The sequence below is a fragment of the Cebidichthys violaceus genome, unplaced genomic scaffold (assembly GCF_023349555.1).
Source record: "Cebidichthys violaceus isolate CVI_PGR_0920_01 unplaced genomic scaffold, fCebVio1.0.p SCAF_99, whole genome shotgun sequence".
NCBI classification, from domain to species: domain Eukaryota; kingdom Metazoa; phylum Chordata; class Actinopteri; order Perciformes; family Stichaeidae; genus Cebidichthys; species Cebidichthys violaceus.
This window is the reverse complement of record NW_027176985.1, coordinates 525,331-545,689: the sequence shown is the minus strand read 5'-3', so window position 1 is coordinate 545,689 and position 20,359 is coordinate 525,331. Positions and strand designations below refer to the sequence as shown.

The 20,359-nt window shown below is 41.2% G+C and overlaps 1 protein-coding gene across 3 annotated transcripts in view; it reads left to right on the top strand.

Annotated features, from left to right (window-relative positions):
- The first annotated feature begins 5,054 nt into the window (after nt 1-5,054).
- Nucleotides 5,055-20,359, top strand: part of znf462 (zinc finger protein 462) — a 47,855-nt gene continuing 32,550 nt past the window's right edge. The window contains exon 1 of one of the 3 annotated variants that reach the window (XM_068704691.1): nt 5,055-5,429. Coding sequence is in view for 1 of the 3 variants with exons in the window: in XM_068704690.1 (XP_068560791.1) it covers nt 9,349 (1 nt within the window). In the remaining 2 variants the exon portion in view is untranslated. Of the gene's footprint in view, nt 6,367-9,340; nt 9,350-20,359 lie in introns of those variants that run through there. The other 2 variants (XM_068704692.1, XM_068704690.1) reach the window with 2 other exon arrangements.

Below are 20,359 nucleotides of genomic sequence, written 5' to 3'. Positions count from 1 at the left end.
GGACATGTTGCTACGATGGCATTAGCTGTTATTTAGTCTAGCCTCACAGGACTGCTAGCATGGCTGTAGTCTTTTAGTCCCGAATGTTAGCGTATTCCAGCACAATGTGGAAGAGTATGCCTTTTAAGTAACTTAACTATTAAATTCAGAGCCAGTACTGAGATATCACATTATAACATTATCGATAATAACTGTCTTTTATTTGATCTGAAATTTGAAATATCAGGAGTTGACTTGTTGATGATCTGAGAAAAACAAAAAGCATCCAGACGTACCCATTTGTCTGCATACGCTCCAAGTGTGCAGATCACTCCTACACACCATCAGTACCATCAGCAACAAAGAAGCAGTCACAGCCAGTCAGCCATGAGGGAGACGAGACATAAGCAGGAGTGGCAGAGCAATCCCTCAGCCCTTTAGAGAAGTGATACACCCAGCGACACCATCTATAGATTAGAAGAGGATAGCTAAATGAGTTGAGGACTGCATATGCAAATCACTGAATAGCAGCCTAAAGCTAAGTTGTTAATAAAAATCATAATAATAGTAATCACAATGTATTTGTTTAGCACCTTTCATACAGGAAATGCAGCTCAAAGTACTTAACAATAAAGAAAAATAGACATTTAATGAACATATAAACAGGGATAGAATGCCATTATTAATTTGAAATAAGATACAAAATGAGCATAAGTTGAAATAGAATGCATGGTTCTGTCATGTTTGGACCATTTCTTAAACATCAGGGAGTTTCTTACAGACTGCATATATATACAAACTGCATTAAAGATTCAAATGGTAAAAATACTTTTATCTACCTTGACGTGTATGTCAACAAATGGCTTTGCATTTGTTAGATGCTGATTGGAGTAAGTGAAAATGCATATTTGTCAATTGTTTTTTTGTTGAAGGTCAGTGAAAAAAATTGTAATGTCCTAAAATGTTATAGTTGTCGTCTGATAAAACCATATATAGCAATTTGCTCTTAATAACTAAAGATGCTCTATGAATATGATGATTAGGAACATTTTGAGTGTTCATATTTTAAGTGAAATGGCAGCATTTTTAAATATTGGAAGTAAAAACAAAATGCTCACTCTCAGTCCCTTGTTTTGTCTGCCATCACAAATTGTTGTGTTCCACAAGACGTATAAAGTGCTCTCATTCAAAAGAGCATTTCAAGTTTAGCCTGCTGAATTGCATTCAGATTACACAGCAGGTATAGGTATTGTTCATTGTGCTATTTTGATATGTAAGTGCACCATAATGATTGTACTGCCTGTTCTCTTTTGATTTGAAGGAAAATTTCACTTCAAGCTACATAAGATACAAAAATCCACCCAAACACAGGCTCAGAGCCACCTGAATGACTGAATAGGGTTTTCTTGTTTGACATTTTCCATATTACTTTTTGTAGAGATTTTAGAGATTCTCATTCTTTTCATTGTCCATATTAGCATATTCCTGTTCAGAGTCGTGGGGAGCTGGACCCAGCATGCATTAGGAGACGACAGGGAAACACTTGTCTGCAAGGGAAACTAAAAACAAACACATAGGCCTACAAACCTTTGTGCAACTTAGGGCCTCAAAGTCAACCGTATTTGCATCTTTAAACTGCAGAAAGACAGTTGAACACACAAAGGAACGCCATGTGAGCACAAGGAGAACATGCAGGTTTCACATACGATGGGCCAGATCCAAGTGTGTTTTACAGTGCAGACGCCTGAGCAAGCCAAGACACGTAGACATTTATGAAGCATTTCTGACGAGTTAAAGGGCTTATCTAAATGAAATAGTAATTGAAGCATTAATAATTCATGACCATTTCTCCATTTAGGCACATGCTATGACAATTTGCTGGATGTAACATCTCTGTCTGAAAGTCCTCGCAGGAAGAAGCTGTTTTCATTTCCATTTTTATGTACATTGGTATACTTCTGTTTTGTAATTCAAGTGATCCCTCACACAGCAGCTGTGGTGTAATTTTTTGGAGAAAATGCAATTCTGGATGAGATGGTGTAGATACTGATGAAAGAAACAATAATATGTATTGCCATTTCTTTCATCATAATCTCTTTTTAAAAAAAAAAATCCATTTCAATTAAGAAGACATGTCTGTCTGGAGGAATGCCTTCATGCTGCGGTCTGTCTTACCTGATAAAATAAAAACAACATTAGAATTGAACTGGCATACACAATTCGTTTTTATGTGTTCATTGTATATACATAGGCTTCTCGGTGTGTTATGAGGGAGACAAGTCAAAGAGATAACGTGCAGCACCATCAGACTTGTAAGTGAAGATAGATGTCCATGAAAACTCACACTATCAGGGCAACAATCATTATATCTCCTCTGTCCCCTCTCCACTGGCGCACAGTGGACCTTTCGTAATGTTCGCTGACCCATACAGGACTCTGCTGTGTCTAAATTCCAGTCTTGGGAACTTTTCAAGGAGGTGTATGCAGTATGAGAGGGTCCAATTCACCTCACGATTGCCACTAGTTTATAGTTTCTATTTGCAGAAACCTAGATAAACAATTAACTGAAGATGCTTGTTTTCATTCCACACGTTCACTGTGGAATGGTGCTACATGGATATCAATGCGTCCAAAAAGTCACCTTCTAAATCTGTACCGCACCCCCACTCCTCCCGCTCTCCCACCGCTTAGACCATCTGAATCCCTGACGACTGGTCTGTTTTTAGCCAAGCTGGATGGAGGCCTGGCACGGTGTGCGGGGGAGGCCGGACCAGTGGGGATGTCCTGGTGCAGTCTGTCCTCTGCTGTACGCTGGACTCCTGGCCATCCCATATTAATCAGATTTGCCGCAGCAACCATATGTCCGAGCAGCATGATAAACCCCGGCTGCTACCTGACACCCACAGGACGCACTGTCAACACAGTGTGTGTGTGTGTGTGTATATGTGTGTGTGAGTGTGTCTGCATGGGTGTGTGTATCTCACATGTTGTTCCTCCGGAGACATTCCTTCAAAGTTCTGTTGAGACATCGAAAATGTAAGGGGCATAAATACTACAGGTGTTTTTTAAATTTTCTTGAACATGTTGGGAGTAAAAAAAAAAGCCTGAATGAAGAAAAGGGCATGAGAGGTAACCCTGAAGGAGGAGGAAGTCATTTTTGTGCCAAGTGATCATTTGCCACAGTGTTTTGGAAATACATGGGGCTATGTACGTCACTGCAACAGGAGAACTGGCACTATGGACCTGCATTTAAAAAAAGGCTCATTCCTGTTTCCATCTGTCACCTTATGCTTAACAACACATTGAATATTTTATATTCTCAGATCCCAGGGTGTCACATATTTTAGACACTGTTTGTATCACATTGTTTAACAGCGTTGTTGAGAATCTAGCCCTTGTGTTAGTACTGGTGACACGGATAGGATACAAAGTGATACGAAGACTGACTGAATATCGTTTCTTATCTGAAGCTTCAATTCAATTCCACAAAAAATGTATTCCACAATCCATAATTCATAACCGAATCTCGCAAGAGGCAAGACCAACACTTGTCAAACATGATTAACTACGTCTGTATCTTACACAAATTTAATTCCTCTCTGTGGCTCTGCCTGTAAATCAGCGTACAATCACTAGTGAGCCCGCTCACAAGATTTGTGACTGAGGTTTTTCAGGTGGCACAGGCAAGATTATTGTGTAAAAAAAAAAAGAAAAAAGTTTCTGGGATTCAAACAAGTTTCCTTCCTTTGACTGAAAAAGAAAACTGTCCTGAAGAGTTCACATGCTTTTGTTATAATGAGGGCAGATGTTGTTATTGCCATCTACTGTCTGCAAAAAACACGATGCATCTAACTCACACAGCAGTGTGCATCATACACATCACAGTAATTACTATGAACAAGCATCAATAAATAAACATACTGGCATTTAGATACATATAATGTTATGTATTAGTATGTGTTTTATTTTCCCATAATTCTCCAATGTAACTTTCAATGAAATGATGCTTTATCATGAACTTAAAAAGTTCCTTTAGCTGCAAGAATTACATCAACTAAGGTCTTTCATAGATAAAAGTGAGCTTTACACCATGCAATGCATTCAAATCTTGAGTCTTAAGTTTCAAATGTAGAAAGATGAGTTATAGTGATAAACGAACTCTTAACTGATAAAACTGTCATTATATCAAACATGTCTGACAGTGCAGTCATGTGACAATAAACCTCACAGTGTGTAAATAATCTAAATACATCCAAGTGCATCATTTATGGTAATACGCATAACTAACACCTTACATTCTTTTCAACAAAAGCCATCAAGGCACACAAACGTTCTCAGATGACATTATAGCTGCTCAATCATGCAAGGTAGACTCTTCTCCTCACTGCCCACCCTCCCATGTGTGCCCCTTCCGGGCCGCTCAACCCCCCCTCCCCACCCACCACCCACCCATCCTTACACTGACATACATCTGAAGCAGGACCCTGCACCTTTTGTCTTGGGCTCCCTCTTTGTTAGCAGCTGGTGGACAGAGCAGCAGCCTGCAGCAGCAGCAGCAGCATGTCTACTTTACAGTAACAGTGTAATGACAACACACTGCAACAAATCAGCCATTTTTATTTTCTCAATGAGGGACAGAATAAATTAACACAAATATCAAATGTTTTTGATTTTATTATATATAAAGACGATAAACCTTCGGGGGAGTGTGACAATGCTAATTGGATGGAGGCAGTGTTGAATGGGAGTTTATATATATATATATATTTATTTTATTAGGAATGTAGTTTGATAATATATATTTTATAAAATTGGGATTTAACACTGTAATATCAAATTATCTATCTATCTATCTATCTATCTATCTATCTATCTATCTATCTATCTGTCTGTTTGTCTGTCTCTCTCTCTCTCTCTGTCTGTCTGTCTCTCTCTCTCTGTCTAGTTGTCTAATTATCTAGTTGTCTATCTGTCTGGTCGAAGTGTGAAGCATCATCACCACCACCAAAGTGAACTGCGGATAACCCCATGACGTGGCAGACACAGTATGGAAAGCCTATATAAAAATGGTCAGAGCCCGCGTGTATCTGGTGGTGGTCTGAGCCGCTGATAAGGCTTTGCGGGCTATCTGACTTCAGTCTAGATGAAGGATGAGCTTCTCAGACATAGACGTTGTCCATCCTGCTGATGCTCCCTCGTCTCATCGTAAACTCTTGTGCACCCTCTGGTGCTTGCTAGTCTCCCAAACTTCTTTGTGTAGCCTGCTTTGCAGATTGTCTTCCTTGTCTGTGTGGTTGCTCATTATTCAGAGACAGACGGATCTCAGGTCATCTGCAGCTGCAGCAAAGGAGAAGCAGGAAAGATGGCGATCATCCATTAGACCGACCGGGCGCACGCATGAAATACGAGGACAACTTTTGGGAGGATCGCTTGAGGAGAAGATTGTACCAGTGAGTTTTTTCCCCTCTTGCACTATATTTCCAGTTTCGCCAAGATTTCGACTGGGCTTTCAGGTTCTGCGAGAACGTCGGTATGGTAGATCATGGGATATAATTTGGAGAGCGCCTCGTGAATGACCTGGAAAGAGCTGATCTCCCCCCCTTCCTCCTCCACCACCACCACCACCACCTTTTCTCCTTTTAGTCCAGGTCCAGCCGACTTGGGTGAGGAAGCCGGGGCGAGATTTTAGTCGGGTGGGCGCTCCGGCTGGCACCCATGTAGCCAAAGTCAAGTGGGTCTTCTCGCTTCCCAGTTAAATATCCTAGCCAACCTACACCGCTTCCTCGCCATGTCGCCTTTCGGTTTGTTGTCAAAGTGACACAAGGAAATGGACGCGGCGGTGTAAAGAGAGGGTCGCCTGCGTGTTTCAGCAGCGCCGGAGCGGAGTGTTTTGTTATTCTGACATGTCTGGTCAGGGGAATTATTGGCCCCGGCTGTGCGTCCCCCTCTCCGGCCGTGCGTGTTGTTGCGCGTTAGCTTCACGGAGAAGCCATTGCACGGATTGCTCTCCTCTCCCCAACCAGCCTCCATTAGCGACACAGAGGAGCTTGCATAGCCGCTGGTCCAGTCACACGCGCACACACACACACACACACACACACTCTCTCACTCACACACTATGAAAGCCATGTCCAGTGTGAGGAAGCTATATGTGCTCTCCCCCCCCCTCCCCTGCTCCTCTCAATTTAGAAAAAAAAGAAAAAAGAAACCTTATCTGGTGGCGATTTTGAGTTCGGTCTCCACAGGGTTGGAGCTTGATGGTGGTTGAAATGGTGGCTTTATATATTTTGATTCTGATGTTTTGTTTTTGCTCTCATTGCTACACTGTTACCCGCTTGTCCCCTGCACTGTTTGGATGCCTATTTGCTGTCACTGGTCTCAAGTCAGGTATGTCATGCTAGTGGAGCTTCAACCATAAAATGGAGGAAAGCAGATGAGTCTCCAAGGAGAGCCCTGGAGTCAGACAGGCAGGATCCCTCACGCCAGAACAAAGGTTGTGTTCATAAATGACATGGCCACAGCCTCTCCTCCTCCTCCTCCTCCTTCTTCTTCTTCTTCTTCTTCTTCTTCTTCTTCTTCTTCTTCTTCTTCTTCTTCTTCCTCTTCTTCTGCTTCTTTTTCTGCTTTTTTCTGCTCGGAAGTTGAGTCTGCTACAGGAAGCAGAAGAACTCTGAAAAGTGAGGTTAGATCCTTTAGTGGAGCTCTCAAGGTTAACTTCAGGAACTTGCTGCTTTTTTATTTTTGCATGATCTAACACAATGTGAACTGTAAATATGTGGGGTTTTGGGGGGTTTGTTGCTGTTCGAGGATTTGCAGATGGCACTTTTGGACTACATGTGTGTGTGATTGTGATGGATGAGGGACACGTGGATGAGATGGGAATTTAAATGCTGAATAATGCAGTGTTTTGGCCATGCAGGTAGTTAATGTTCAACAAAGTAGTCTCGACTCTCTCTGTCTTCTCTGTGTGAGAGAGAGAGAGTGAAGTAATCGCTGCAGACAGTTTCTTAAAGGAAGTTCTCAAGATGATTCTCGCTTCTGTTTTGTTTTGGATGAGTTTTTGGGGAAATTAGAGTTCAGCGGCTGCTATCTACACAAGTTAAGTGTTTATAGTCTTACTCATGATTTGTAGACTAATTGTTCACACAGGAGCTGGAGGACTCTGCTGTTTATTGGGGTGTTATTGTGAGCTTGTACCTATTTGCTTGCTTCAGGTATATTGAGATACTTTAAAAGCTATTTTCGGGAAAATATATTTTGACATTTAGTACGGTAACATGCCCGATGTTTTTAACGCACCTTATGTCCACTGAGGGGACTTTTCACACATTATGTCCTCAAGGTGTCTGATGACCAGCCTGTCAGGAGAGTGAAGGAGGTGTGTTTGCAAGATGTAGTGTATTCCTGTGGCAGTTACTGTGTGTGTGTGTGTGTGTGTGTGTGTGTGTGTGTGTGTGTGTGTGTGTGTGTGTGTGTGTGTGTGTGTGTGTGTGTGTGGCTGTGCTACGCTCTGCGGTTCCCCCGGCCACTGTGTGAAATCTTGCTGACAAGGAGACTGTGAGCTTGACACAGTGTGCTGCGACAATGCTGGGGCTGAGAAGAGCAATCAAAATGGTGGCGATGCTCCTTCTCCCTGGCGTGGCAGGGCAAACAGGTTCTCAAGGAGGAGCTGATAGAGGACGGGCGGGCAGGACCTGCTGCGGTCGACACTTTTGTCACACAGACGGGTGCAATGGATACAGTCTGGTGGACTGGTGGATGTTTCTGAAAATGTTGCCGAGTGATTTAACTCTGGATGCGGTCGTGATGTTTCTTTCCACGCAGATTGTCTCGGGGATACTGACACGGTCCGCTGTCTCTGTGCATTTAGAGTTCCCGTAGTAACTTTCACAAGCCTTCAACACATTCTTGACTCTTTCTCAATTGCAAAGCTTATATTGGTGGCTGCTGCTGCACTATAAGCTAATCTGTGTGCTCAGGTTTTCAGTTCAACTCACCAGCTAAGGTCGTGTGGGTCATGCAGGGCTGTTTGCTTTTGCTGTAGCAGAGAAGGCATTTCTAGTTAGTGTGGTGTTGTACAGTAAGTCAAGGCTGGATTACTAACAGGGAATAGTAGGGAACTACGCAAGGGCTCCAGACTCTCAGAGGCCCCCTTAAGTCCCCAGGTTCTCTTTGTGGCAATTACTTTGTTGTAATTAGATCAATTACACATTTTTCTGGTAATATACACCACTAAAGTATTCTAAAAAAACTGAAAAGCACAGCGCCCTAAGGTGGCTCCTGCATTTATTACCAGATCTTGAACCCCCGTCTTATACATGGCCTGTCTCTAAAGTGTACAGCCTAAATGATTAGTTGATTATTCGATTAAGGCTTCTCTCTGTTGTACATTATTGTAAACTAATATAATTGTGACCCATTGCTTTGTCATATATTATGTCAGTGAATTAATATGTTTGGATTTTAGGCTGTTTTTCAGGTGAAACAAGACATTTGAAAATGTGACCTTGGAATGTGGAAAATTGGCAAACGGATTATACAAGAAAACAATCATAAGTTGCAGCCCAACTAAATTGGAAATGAATATCTCAAGTATTTCAGTTGATAAACAAGGGGGTGTTTGATCAGTTTGATTTAACTGGCATACAGCCAACATAGGGCTTGGTTTTCCAGAGTAGAGTTGATTTCTTGAACTTTAGGCAAAATGCACTGCTTCTTCCATCATCTTTATATTTCTAAAGCTACTGTAATTAAACATACTCTATTTATAATATATTTACGGAGCATTGGGTTATTAAATTGATAACATAGTCTCTTGCAACATTCTATAAGATACTGTTATTTCTTTTGATATTGACCGTTGTAGTTTCATGGTCTAGATTGGTGACTGACTGAACATTTGTATCATATCTGAAGTACTACAAAGGCAAATCCAAATCAAAGTGGTTTAATTTTACCTCCACATAACATAGTTCAGTGACATTTTTTACTGCAGTTCAGCTTCAAGGTGACAAGGCAGAACTGAACTATAGATACTTTTAGAATTTTTTTTACATAACTGGATTTTTGTAAGGTATTTCAGGATTATGCTTAAAAAGCTCGACAGAGAGGACAGAGGATTAAACAAGACTTCTGTGATGGTTTGAACGCTGGAAGGAAGTGGTTGTGAAGCTCATCACTCACTCAGATACTCTTTCTGTCTGTTGAATACACACACACACACACACACACACACACACACACACACACACACACCCCTCCCTCTCCCCCACTCACTCACTCACATTGGGTGATGCACTCCTCCATTCTTCTCTACCTGGGGCAGTGAAGAAGGCCAGGGAGACGCACAAAAGCAAATTGAAATGCTCCAGTGAGTGCTTTCTTGACATGATGCATGGCTCATGAGATGCAGCCGGGCCCTGCTGCTACACTTGTAAGTGTGCTGAAACACACAGGCCCCACATCCAAAACACTATATAGTCATTACGGCACAGCTAAAACCTCGCCACTTTCTGCTTGCATTTGACCGACCTTCTACACTCCATAAACATATTTCGTTCATGATTTAGAGATTTGCTTTAGATATGAAAGCACAACATTGTTACAGTACAAAACCCGCCAGGATCCTCTGAATTATTTAATGCTGTGTAACTAGGTATAGACCTATTTGAAAAACCAAAAAGCAACATGGTGTTGGGGTTTAAATGGAACAAGGAAGTGGCTCGCTGGTGGTGTCATTCCAGTTGCTTTTGTCAGTTGCCACGTTACACTGCTGCAGAACTGGTTCCTCCTCTCTGCTTTCCATCAGAACATCAACAGTTCAACATCACCTTCCCCCTCCTGGAAATACGTGCTTGTAGCTCAGCAGAGCTACAAGCATGTAGAGTGTCTTACATAGGGGGCTAGTTTTGATAGAAAATGAAGACTTCAGGTATAAAGTGGCCGAGGTGATGAGAGAGTTTGTCCGGTGAGATAAATTAAGCCGTCGAAGCGGCACACTCAGGTTTCCAGCCTGAATTCAGGATTCATGTCCTACTCTTAAAAGACACAGTGAACCAACTCTGTCAGCCTCGATCTGCCTGTGGTGGAAAAAAAAAATCCTGAATTCTTTGGAGACGCCCGTTCCTTGGGCAGTGTGGTGCCACCGGACAAGGCCTTCATTGAGCAGGAACAGGAGTGGTCTTGTAGAAGGGATCCACACTGGCTCGGCCTACGAAGCAACAGAGCTGTCCAAGGACGATTAAATATTTAGGAGCTTGGAAAGGAGGTCTCAGTGGTAAGTTAATATTGATGGGTCTCTCGTCTTTCCCTTCTCAAACTTGTTGAGGTGCCTCAAGAGGTCAGTTTGGTGAACCTGGAGAGGAACCTCACCTCTTCCCTTTTTAGTTAAATTTACCAGTAGCTTTAAAAAAGTTGTCTACAAAAAATGTCTTTCCTCCAACGTTCCTGCGAGCAAACCAGACTGAATTTGACTTTTCTGCTCTTTTTTTTTATTGTTTCCTGTGTCCTCTTTTGGTCACTCTGAAGTACTCCATCCTGACTAGCTTGTAACCTCACCCACTCTCTGTAACTGTAGTAACTGCCATGTCAGGCTTATAAGGAAGTCAGCATTGCAGTGTTTTCTGGCAGTTGTCCACTGAGCACCACTTACAAGAAACCCTTCAGTGCATCTCACAGCCTTTTCTTGTAATCTTTTTCTTTTTTGGTGAATTGGTGGAATTGGACACTGCCTGCATAATCACAGATTAAAAGAAAACAATGAGGCAAGAGCATTCAGTGGAAGATGGTTTACCTCACTGTGAGAGAGAAGACACAGTCGCATTGTACAAATAATACAATTTACTGGATTGGAGTTTGTTTGAGAGCTGACCTTAGTCTGTGTTCCCAGTTATCCATATATGTTATCTGAGATGATACAGAAGTCGTTGAGACAGCAGCAGATTGATTCATGTCAGGAAGTGGTTTCCGAGGAGAGATGGACTACAAGGCTGTGTGGAATGTAAGGTTTCCTGGAGTGATTGTCTTTGTGGAAAAACACTTCCTGGTTTCTCTCCAAGATCGGTCCTTGGACATCCTTCACTTGCTCGGCTCCTCAGCGGTTGTTTATTTAGCCCATGAACTTGTGCGTTTCAGTTGGAGGACATCTGAATAAAGCATGCTTTCAACCCGTAGGTGAGACTTACAACATTTATGGTTTATGTATTGTGTGTCCGCTGTAGCCTACTTGTGTACAGTACTTGATGGAATTAGTTTTCTGAGAATTTTTCTCTTCAAGCTCGAGGGAAGAAACCTCTTGAGAAAACCAAATATATCTACCTATTCCTCCCAATATAAAACTGTAAAAATAATCACGCCTAAGGCTATTAATTAAATTGTGCATTTAATCATTTTTGGATGGAATATTTAATCATGTTGCTAAGGGGTTGCCCCGAGTTTTGTCTTTTATGCTTTTCAGTCTAGAAAAAAATATTTGTACCTCTCTAATAGAAGCACTAAAACATGTTTGCTGTAGAACATGTTGGGTCACCTGGGGTTTGATGTTATCTACAGAAGCTTACACACATCTCCTGAAATGTTGGTATGCCAGGTTGTTTGCAAGCTCCGTATTTAGATGCACAGTCCTCAGATCTCTCTAGGACGTTGTCTTCAGCTTGTGAGGAACAGCGGAGCCTCGCTCTAGGTAGCCGTCTTTTTCAGCAAACAAAAAACCCCACACACATCTCACTTCTGCTTTTGCTGACTGCCATGACAGTCAGCAGAGGAACAGACAGGAGGGGAAGCTGCTCGCTCAGGTCTGTGCTCTTAAAGCTAAACACTTCCATCTGTGTAATGAGATAGCAGAGCGAGCAGAGGCAGCAGCTCCACTCAGCTGAGCAGGACAGTCAAGTCAAAGACCTTGAGGAGCACAAAATGGTGGACGGCCATGCCACTGATACTCCAGCGTGATTGGCAGTGTCTCCTTGGCCACAGTGGGGCAGGCTGCGTGAAATGGAGTCCTCTGTGTGGAGCCTTGGCCCAGCCTCAGCTCTGATGCAGAAGATAATTCTGTCATCCCCGAGAGAGAGAGTGAGAGAGTGAGAGAGTGAGAGAGCAAGCCAAGAGAGGTGACTGTACTAAAAGAAGGTTGAGCTTCCTGATAACTCGGACCGTGCATGTTTGGTTGCTTCCACCTATTATCCTCACTCTACTACTTGATTTCCTGGGTTCTGACTTCTGCTATTAACTGCATTTTATTTTTTATTTGGTGCTTTTTGCATTGAACAAACATGCAGTGGCTAGAAAAGCAAAATTAGCTTAGATGAAAAGATGCAGTTTTCGTAACAGGAATGAAGAGAGCGACTATGTGAGGGTATTCATTATCTAACCTTCACACCCAGCAGGCTTTAGCTGAGGGATTTACCAGCCCTCTGTTTTTGTTGCTTTGTGAAAAATTCAGGCTTGAAGGTCACATAAATATCTCTGAAGGCTCATGATTAAAGGTAAATGCAGAAGATGTAAAAGACTGTAAGCGGCAACATTTTGAATGGAGTGTTTATTTATTTTTTATGGCACATTTTTACCATGACAACCTGAAGACAGGAGCCACACAGAAGATGGGCATTAATGCTCGTCTCCTCTTAATCTACTTGGTCATTATCTTCTCTGCAAAAGAGGGCAAATGCTGCTACTGAGTGCTCTGTGTTGCAGTCGTCCCTTTTTTTCAGATGGAACGGTCTCAGCCCTTTGCTAAACACAAAGGCTACCCTTGGAGCAAGGTTACTTGAACCATGATGGCCAGCTTCTTTCTTCTGCTTTTTTGCGAGCAGCTTTAGTTGTTACTATGTTGCAAATTAGCAAATGGGATTTCTTTGATTGAGAAAGGAAATGTCTTGTTTTGCAGAGACAGAATTTAAGGAGGAAAATGAGTGCAGCGATATTAAGTATTAAAGGCCGTCTGACTGGGTGGGTGATGTCAGGTAACCATCTGTCTGAGAGGGACAGACTGACCTTGCAGTATGGACGACGCAGACATGAAATAGAAAACTATCGTCTCTTCCTGGGATTAGCATAGTATTGCAACTTGGAGCGATAGTAATGGCATTTCTCTCTCTTTATGTCTCTCTTTTTGATGTGAGGTCTTGCTTGAAGGCCTCAGTCAGCAGAGAGTACTTTGAAGTCCCAAGATCAAAATCCTTCAATCTTCCTCTTGTCCTTTACTACTGATGTGGTACATGTTTGTATCATTTTGATATTGAATCAGAACTTAGCTAAATTTTTGTTCTAATTTGTTGTCTTTTAGTCTTTATTACTGGAGCGCATTTGGCATAAGACAGAGATACGCTCATCAGCAATGGAGAGGGAAGCGTAGGGTCTGGATAAAGTGCAGCCGACTTTGAGACAGCCAGACCAAACATAAATTTCACTACAATGAATGAAATAAGACTTCAGACAAACAGCAACGGGAGGTCGGTGACGGTTGTTCCAACATTTTTACAGAGTTGTGTCTCCGTCGTGGCATCCCGCATCGAGCTGCACTTGACGGGCGGACCGCAGGACAGAGCGCAGGACTCCGGTTGGACGAGAGGAGGTGGACTCTGTGTCTGCGTCAACGATGCTTGGTGCTCAAACATAGTCAGAGTTGATGGACAATGTTTCACTGGTGTCAAATTTGAACAGTTAAGATGTCAGCCATATTTATTTTTGCCGCCGTTTACATTCCATCTGGTTCGAAAAATGCACCGCAGGAATATGCTGCTGTTTTTGTTATGTTTTTGTTTTTCTTGTGTAGCAAATGGACTACACCTGCATTTCGTTGTGCAACCCTGTGTTGCATAATGACAAGAGATTATCCTTGAATCCTTGAATAGAAAAAGAATTCTGTTCTGCTTCCCCTTCATTTTGTTCCATTAGACCTGCATTAGAGTCAGCTTGATAGGATGGTGGGAAGCCTACATAATCTTTTCCTTAACACCGACTCTTTAAGGGTCGTCTGGGCCTGCAGCGGGTAGGTGTTTCTTTTTAACTCCTCTGGATGTGACACCAGTGAAGGTCAGGCTGCAGACAGATCAGCAAAGCTCGCTGGTGTAACAACGTGCGAAAGGCTGCGCACCTGTATTTACCAGTCCTCCGAGACAATCGGGGATTACTGAGCTGGTTTCTTGAATGTTAACCAAAAAAAAAATCCAGACTTCTTTTTCTCATTCATTTAGTTGAAGTAAAGTAACCAGTAAAAGAAAGTTAAACACAAAAGGCTACTGTTTGTAGTCCCTTTGTGCATAAGCACATATTGTGAAAGACTCAAAGAAGTGGGCTAATTTTGTTAAAGTCAAGTGATTGTAATTAGTTCAATCATTAACTATTTTTGGTGAATGTCAAAGTGTACAGAGATGAGCATGGACTGCAAGGTGCAATTTTTCAGATTCAGACATAAAATCAGATCTAAGACCCTTTGATTTTTGTACTGTAACATAGTGAGGACAAACTTGAAGAGTTGAAGAAATGATGGCACCATTAGGACCTAATCTAGATCAGGTCCTCTTGCTATGATGGATGGTCAAGTAAAGAGGAAGCTCTACCAAGAGAAAAACTACCAAGAGGCCAACAGCAAGCTAAAAATAACATAATGACTGTATAGCAGAGTCTATCCACAACATACACTTAGCAAGAGTTTCATGTGTTCTTCACACTTCTGAGCTGAGTGGTAGGACTACTTCTCACCAAAAACTATATGTTCATTTTGCAAGCCTGTGGCACGTTCCCGTGACAGGAAATGGAACTTGTGATCTGACGAGACCAAAGTAGAATGATTTGATCTTAATTCCTAAATATAGAGCAATTGCACATTGAGTAGAGGTCAGACAATGCCTACTGTAACGCATGGTGGGGGCATATTTAGGCAAATGTTACAAACTTTTAGGCAAAGTTTGCTAACGAAAGCTAACATTAGCCACCATAAGCTACTGGTCAGACCAGACCAAATAAGGATGTTGTGGCAAAACCCTTGAATGTGTTGAGCTGATCAAGGGAGCGTTTTATTTCTTATGAATTCCCCTTTTAATTCGTGAGAGCTTTAGTGCAGATCAATTATTCAGATGGATATAAGATGAAGCAGTGCTAGAAGAATGTTTCTGGTTTAGACAGTGTTAGCTGGTTAATGGCTGACCTACTTTTTTTGATTCCGTATGCTTCCTGAAACAGTTTTGTTGTCAGATTAACATCAATGTTTCTTGTCAGGTGGCTGAAAATAGTTTATGACAATGTTTATGATTTGGGCCACTCTCAGTGACTTCAGGCCCATCAACGCTAGGTTGATTCATTGGCGTTTACTGCATAGCTGACGATTTAGCATAATGTCGTCGCTCAATCTGCCATTTTTATGCAGCATATTGACCTCAGAGAATAAAAACTAAAACAGAATCTAAATGAAGCTTTGATCAGAGCAGGAAGGAACCCTAAAGTTTTTATTTTGAGTTTTGTAGTTTTAGCTTGAAATAATTCAAATCAAAACATTGTAAGTTAAAATGAATGCCAACAGTTAACATGCGTGATGGTGATACTGTTGTATTGCCAGCTCCATTCTGCTTTTTCTCTGTTGTATTTCATGCCATTCCCCTCCCTATCATTCCATTCCAGCAGATGTCTGATGAATGTTATGACAAAACGTTTATACCGAACATTATTGATTGCTCACATCTCCTCTGAAAAGGCCTGGTCCATTGATCCGCCAGGTTGGATCGATGTCTCATCTCTGTGTATTCAGACTTTCTCGAATAAGCAGCAGAATGTGATCACATAATTTAAAGAAGCTCTCAGCTCTGGTCAGAGGCAGAGAGGCGTGAGGTCACTATCCAGCTATATATATATTTATCTATATAGATATAGATATACATAAATCACATGTTTATTCACATGTTTAAAAAGGTCAAATGTATCTATTTTTGTTTATATAATTAAGCTAAATGCTAATGTATGATACTTGGCAGGTCTCGTGTTTTGCTATTTAGCACTAAACACAAACTGCACTTGAGGCTGATGGGAGTGTCGTTGGTATTGCTGATACCTCCCCCTCTATTCATTGTCTGATCTATCCTTTTAACATGAAGACTTAGTTTACTGTAAACTTTGGCGTCTTCTTATAGCAGGAACACTTCTGAGTGCAGGGGGACATAACAACCCTGTGAATCAGTTTAAATTGATCTGCTTTTCATGAAAATCTGTAAAAACCAGAAAAACAACGAGCAAAAGCACAGCGCTTACCGACGATGTCTCTACCTTTACATGCTTACTGAAGCAATAATGGACTCCTGTGCAGTGGTGGTGTTGTTGTATCTGTCAATATGTAATTCTTCTGTGTGGGGATTAGGCAGCAGCACAGTATTGGAATATGAAGGTCATCCAGGTTGGACCAGCTTTTCTCTTTTGAATCAGTGTTGTTATCTGCTACAGTGCCGACAGATAAAAGCCCACTGTGAGCCAAGGAGAGTGTGAGCTGCACGCAGGCCAAAGAATCACTACAAACCTGGCTTGCATTTGAGGGCACCAAACCTAATCTGAAATTAAAAAACAATTTCCAAAGCAGGTATTAAGAAATTCTTGTGGGGTCCTTTTTAATGGATACATGCTCAGTGACATATTCAATGTGTGTTTTGAGACCTCCAGGTGAGGCAAAGCTATGAAAGAAAACAAGACAAGTTGACGCTGGAATTCAGACCGTTGTGCGTATTTGAGGTGGTGATTGTGCTGGTTAACTGCGTGCATGCGCGTGTGTATTTGCTTTCTCCAATGAATGCTGTTCATGCTTGGCTAACAGAAAGTAAGCACATATGGCTGCATGTTAGCAGACAGTGGGTCAGTCCAAACGTTAATTATGCTTCCTGGTTACCCTGTGGCTGTGGTTTCAGTGCCTGTAGAGGCCCTGTGTCTGTTCACCATAAATAAGACAGCAGGAATGGGCCTAAAATTATATCATACATGTGTTAATTGCTCCATAACACCATAACACCAAACAACACATTTTAAGACCCCACCTTGGGTTCTGGGAAATTATAATTGGCACATTTTAAAGACAAAACAAATAATTGTTAGAGTAGTTGCAAGCGCAGGTGGGACCAACTTCACACCAATGTGGTGCATCATTTTATGCTTTGACTTTAATTTGAATAATAGTTTCTTTAAAGATTTGTTGTGGTTAAAAGGGTTACTAAGGTGAAGTGAGTTCGCTACGGCTCAAATAGAAATGGCGTGTTAAGATTTCTTACAGACGTGGAAGGAGTGACTCAGTTGTCCTGACCCTCAGTGTCTATGTGGCTGTATTTGCAGCTCATTGCAGCCGGGATGGTAGTGGCAGTCAGTCGGTCTGAACTGTTTTGGCGTTCCATCTTTGTAAGCCTGTTTTCAATCTGTTTTCAGGAGTTAATATAGTTAGAACCATGTCAAGTCTAGCCCAACATACTGTCCTCTTTGAACAGATTTAGCACTCCCATGTTGGAATTTAAACTCAGGATTAAAAAGATTATGCAGCTTGCATGTCATTTCTGTTACTTTACAAACTGGAAAACGTGTGGGGAAAATTGTACTGAAGTAGCTCTAAAAATATATACAGTCACACTTTTAAGTTCTTCATGAAAGATACTTTTGTGTTTGTATTTTCAGGCAGAGAGCACACACACAAATCAGTAGTCAGGTCTAGATCTGCAACCAATAATATCTTTGCCATCAATAAATATGTCAATTACTATGTCAATTAATTGTTTACCTCTTGGTCTGTAAAATGTCACAAAATAGGGAAAAAATGTCCAACGCAATTTTCTATGATGTCTTCAAATTGCTTGTTTGCTCGACTAACAGTACACAGAAAACGTCATTAAACAGTATATCCTCAACTGTCACTGCCATTTGAATATGTTTCACGATCATAAAACTGCTGCACTCCAATCAATAAGCATCCATTTATATACATTTTTGTGCCAAGTGACTAATGTTAGTCTACCAAACGCTGTAATATTAAAACATTGTAGCTGTAATATTGTAAAATGTAAGCCAGCGCAGTTATAAGTGATCTCAACAACAGGCTCAAATCTTCACTCTAAAATCTCACACCCAATGATGCAGTCACCAGGTGTCAGATGAGTAAGTAAAACTCTGAAACCAAAGCCTTACCTCACTTCTTCTGGTTTCAAAGTTGTATCTGGTAAAGGGAAAGATTAAAGGTTTGGTGCCAAAATAAATATTTCTTGCTGCTGCTTGACTTGGCCCATACTTGCATCAGCAGATGTCGGATTTCAGAACGATGATTCGAGCCTTCAGATACAAAGCTACTGAAAGGCTGTCATACTGCGATAAAGACAGGTGTTGTTGAAAAACAGCCAAGAGGGCTTTTAGTAGTAGTATTTGATGCATCAGGAGCAAGTTTGACCAAAATATCATCGTCCCATAAAGCGCTACCTTCTCTATTCACGTCTGCTTCCTTCAAGAAGGGAGTGAGTTGTTTAAGAATGAAAATAACTGACCTTTCATCTCTCAGCCCCTTGACCACTTTTTTTGCATTTTTCTAAATTATGCAGTGGGACTTAGGCTCAGACCTGTGGGTGAAGTTAACCTTTAAGGTCTATGGAATTGCCTCGTAGTTCTAATACATTACTTGTGATGTATTTTTTGCGGTGGCAAAATTGACGTTGCAATGAGATCAATATTAATACACATAAAAAACAGATCAGCCCGTGATGTTCCTTCCTCCCTCTCTTCTCTTCAGTCACAAAAAAAGACATGTAAACACAGCTGATGGACAGAAAATTAATCGGTTACTAATTTCATATTCAGATAAGTCGTTTAAGTTGTTATGGTCCAACCCTCTCAAATGTGTGGAATTGATTGTATATTTAATTACAAAATCATCAACAGATTGATCGCAAGTTTTTCAGTTTATCAACTTTTATAAAAAAAAAAATGCTCTATGTAATGCTGTTAGCTCTCTATTATATGTTATTATAAAACATGTATTATGTATTTAACTGCTCATTCTCATATTTTGTCTTTTTGACCAGATGTATTATACCATTGAATTAATTATTCTATTGCAGAATCCTGTCACAAGTTGGCATATTTCATGGCAGGAAGTGCTCTATAGTGGAACAATGGGCCCGAATGACAGATGCACATTAATGTGGGAATACTGAGGAAAGGGAAAGGCACTGATTTTGCCGTCGATCAGATTGTTATAAAGTCTGAATATTAGTTATTCACACAGAGAGACAGTGTTCCAGCTTGTAGAAGCTGGCGGTTATGAACCTGTTTGCTTTGCCACAGGCTTTGGTGTGTGTCAAACTTCCATGTCTCTTCCTCCTGCTTTACAAATATATGATAAAATAATCACAGCAAAGAGCTGCAAAAGCAGGATTCATGTTAACAAATCTCACTTCCAAGTGAGGCGTACTGCTATTTAGGGGTGGGAATCAGAGAGCAACTCACTATACAACACTATCGCGATATGTTTCCAACGATAACAATGGTATCGTGATACAGCAATTCTGCGATACTTGACACATTACAAGACAATTATCTACGAAATGTCAAAATATCTGCGTAACTAAAGAAGACAAAATACCCCTAAAAAGGCAAAAAGCAGGAATTATGTGTTTATTCACTGCATTGTGTATTGTGCATTAACTGAGAGGAAACAATGTGGAACAGTGTATAGTGCCTCTTCAAACATACACACACACACACACACACACACACACACTGACTGCAACTTGTCCACATGTGCCATCATTCTAATGTAAAACTGCCATAAACTGCCAGAAAGTACAACCGTTCTGGGGGTGAAAATGTTTAAAGGAAGGATATAACTAATTCTCACTAAAATATTTCTAATCTAAATTGACAACTCCTTCAAAAGGTTTTCAAATTGAAAACAATCTGCATGACTGCTTTTCAAATCTGCTTTGCCACAAAATGATGTGATGTGAGGCCAGATGGCATTAATAAATGTATGACAGGTAAGATTATTATACCCACTAGAAGTAATGCTGAATGTTTGAGAGCACCTTGAGTTAAAGAACCAAAAGAACATCGCTGTGATAAAACAAACGGCAGTCCATGTCAGTTTATACGCGCTAGTTTAGCGTTTGAATGAATCTTTATTGAGAGCACCATGAGTGACTCTCACGGTCTGACGGTCACTGTGATAAATCAAGCGTCAGGCCGTATTTGTCCAGTTGAAAGCCCGAAAGGACTGTCACCCTGAGAAAATGGTGGTAATATGTTATTTATGGGACCGAGAGTTGGGTTTTCTTCGACCCATGAAGTTCTGGACATGGAGCAGCCACTCGACCCCCGTGCTAAAAACGTTAGTGTAGCTAACTAGTTTATTTCCCACTGTAGGAAACGGACGTTTGGAGCG